The sequence below is a fragment of the Fulmarus glacialis genome, unplaced genomic scaffold (assembly GCF_000690835.1).
Source record: "Fulmarus glacialis isolate BGI_N327 unplaced genomic scaffold, ASM69083v1 scaffold6204, whole genome shotgun sequence".
NCBI lineage: Eukaryota > Metazoa > Chordata > Aves > Procellariiformes > Procellariidae > Fulmarus > Fulmarus glacialis.
In genome coordinates this window covers 33078-36001 of record NW_009205989.1, presented here as the reverse complement: position 1 = coordinate 36001, position 2924 = coordinate 33078, and the positions used below count along the sequence as shown (strand labels likewise).

Genomic DNA, 2924 nt, shown 5'->3' with positions numbered 1-2924 from the left:
AAGAGGGAGAGAAGAAATACTAAAAACGCTATTGGAGATTTTGAAGACTCGTGTTTGCTTTTGGTGACAGCGGCATGTGCATGCTTCTGACAAAAATGTCTGACTATGGAAATGGGCAACAGAGGTTTGAAGGCTCCTAAGTAATGAGGGAAGTTTTAGCGTCCAACACTGATATTGCAGGTCTTGCAGCTGGGATCTTTCTTTGCATTTGAAGTAGACAAGCTCATTAGTTGGTGACCAGTAATTTCCGCAACTGTGCCGAGGGAGAGATCCACAGGATCAGTGTAAATTACTTCCAAAATAACATCCTGGGCATGATGGTAAACCATGACACCGTCTTCTTCATCGCAGGTCAGAAATTTATTATCTTTTATATTTAGTTGAGGAAGGCGCTGCTTACAGAATTCGTCTCCTGGTGATCCAACAGGGGCGATGACGAGAATGACGTAGTGGTAGGCTGTGTACATGCAGTAGAAGTCTCCAAAGTACAAGTTAGTATTTGGGTTGAAGAGTTTTTCAGCTGCAATCTCAAACCTGTATCTTCCATAAGGTGAATCTTGTGGTGGCTTCCCAGTGTTAAACTCAGTGTTGCAGCTAAAGAAGATGCCTTCCAGCTTCCCACTGATCGGAGAGCCATGGCTGCCACTGTTATCCTTAACAGAGGGCTGCATAGCATTCCCATGATGCTCTCTACAAGTGAATGACTGGGATTGTTTATTTTGTAACACATGTTAAAGAAAAAGTGGAAAGTTAGGACATCATGCTGTTTGGTAACAGTACTGAAGGGACACAATGGAAAGCCGTTAAACTCAAAACCGTGGTTAGTGTCATGATCTTAGGACCAAGAAAATCAGGTGACGCCAGACTCGGAGCTAGAATAACTCCTGCTCAAGGGGGAAATCTGCTTTTCCAGTCTGGCTTCTCTGTCAGCTGTGAGCTGTGTGGGTATTATATGCAGGCAAAGAATAGCACAAACAAAAAAGCCCCCAAACCACCAATATCTTTAATTAGCTGATTTGTTCAGCCTTCCACTACAATTCTAACAATAAACACATTTTAGTTTAATCACATGTTGAAAATTGCAAGTCAGTCTCAATATGCTGAACATACTGTTTGTTAATGTGTATTTTCAGCATAGGCAGTATATATTTCATGTAGAAAACTGCCAGTTAAAGTTATTTCTGAATGATGTTTTTCAGAGAGCTTATAGGAAGGAATGTACTGTCTGCCATAGTTTTTTTCCCCAAAATGATAATTTCAGGTCTAGTTTGTCTACTGCTGACTTCAATCAGAGCAGAGCTGGGCACAGAGTATTAGGCAATTTGGTTAGTTTCCACTTTGGTTGGTATCCAGCTTCTACAGTCACTAGTCCCAAGGGGAAAAAATGTACAAGACTAACTCTCTCTTTTTTGCAAGCTGAGCTCAATTTGGTTCCAGTGAAAAGAAACATTCAATGTAACAAGTGAATTTTTAAAACCCTGAATCCCAAACTGCACTCAGCAGCATGAGGCTGCTAAATTTAGGACAACAGTCCAAAACACCCCATCTAATCCTCCTTAGCACCTGAGATTTTATGCATAGCAGCACGTTCCCCAGAACTTGTACCCCACATCTCTGGAAGTGCCATAGTGACAGCTTTGGCCCTCTCTGCACCTGCAATCATGTGATATCAGAAAGGGAAACATTCCCTTTTGTAAGTCCTGCAAAACACCAGATTTACTAGGCACCCTTAGAAAATGCCTTTATACACATCGACAGATTAAAAACGCATAAGGCTGTGGGGCTGGAGAGCTTTACACGCCCCTCTTGCTCTACTTTTACTCTTTTTTCTTTTTTTCCTTCTTTCCTCCTTTTTTTTTTTTGAGGAGAGGGGAAACTAGCCAAGACAGACTGTTCTCTCTCTGCTTTTAACTTGCAACATCTCCAGGTAAAATGATGCTGTGTGGGAGAAGGTTTTACTTGATTCAAGGGGGAGGTAGCAGTCAAAGCAAACAAATTCAGTGTATACATAAAAAACAGCTCTAAATCAACTCAGTAATGACTCCAGCTGTGATTTTTTTCATTCCTTCTAATCTCCTCAGCAGCATATCTTAATTTGGAATCTAAGATAAATTTCAAAAGTTTTCTGGGCCATTCAAATACTACACTGTTATTGTCTCAAGCCCTGTTTCACAAGACGTTGACTGGGGTGGGAGGTACAATTGGTATTTTATGACTGAAGAGATTACTAGGGAGAAAAAAATTAGCTTGAATAGCCACCATCTCTGCAACCTGAAAAGCAGGCTTCTTGCAGTTCCATTTCTGTGGCAAGATACTGACATCCAGTGGCCAATTAGGCTAATTATAGGTCACTCTTCCCGGGGATCTGAGCTGCCTTATGGCGCTCGCAGCCGAGGTAAGCAGCAGAATGACAGGAACACTACTTACAAGCTCACACTTCAAACCCTACGTTTAGGGATTGCTGCTTTAGCGCTGTGATAGTTGCTTGTTTGCCAATGCTACTAGAGCTACTGCCTGTAAGCTTTTCCAAGCTTGTTTACTAGCTATGACACCACAGAGGCCATTGGCAGGCATGGTATGACAATTTTTCCTAAAAGGAAGCATGCAGTTAGGGTTTTTAACATAACATTCAGAGGGGTGCTTGTGGAAGGACCAGCCCTTGTGACCGTATTAGTACATTTCTGATCAGAAGAGGCGACCATCAGACAGTTGCAGGTATTCTAGCTTCATACTGACCTGGTAAAACACAGCTTTTTGCCTCTTTAACTCGCTAACAGAAAGGAAAACAAACTAGTCTCTATTTGTATCGAACCAGAAAAGAACATAACAGGAGGGAGGGGAAAAGATCCTCAAAGAGCCTCAACAACTGCAATTCATTCTCTACCTCTATTGAGTTTTGCAGCTTTGTCACTACGTGCAATAAA

The 2924-nt window shown here is 41.8% G+C and overlaps 1 protein-coding gene across 1 annotated transcript in view; it reads right to left on the bottom strand.

Moving 5' to 3' along the window:
- The window catches only part of PHYHIPL (phytanoyl-CoA 2-hydroxylase interacting protein-like), a 10991-nt gene that overhangs the window by 552 nt on the left and 7515 nt on the right, over positions 1-2924 (bottom strand). Inside the window, exon 4 of the mRNA XM_009575573.1 lies at positions 1-690. This exon is cut by the window's left edge and continues 552 nt beyond it. Within this exon, the coding sequence (XP_009573868.1) occupies positions 156-690 (535 nt within the window). The 3' untranslated portion in view covers positions 1-155. The remainder of the gene's footprint in view (positions 691-2924) is intronic.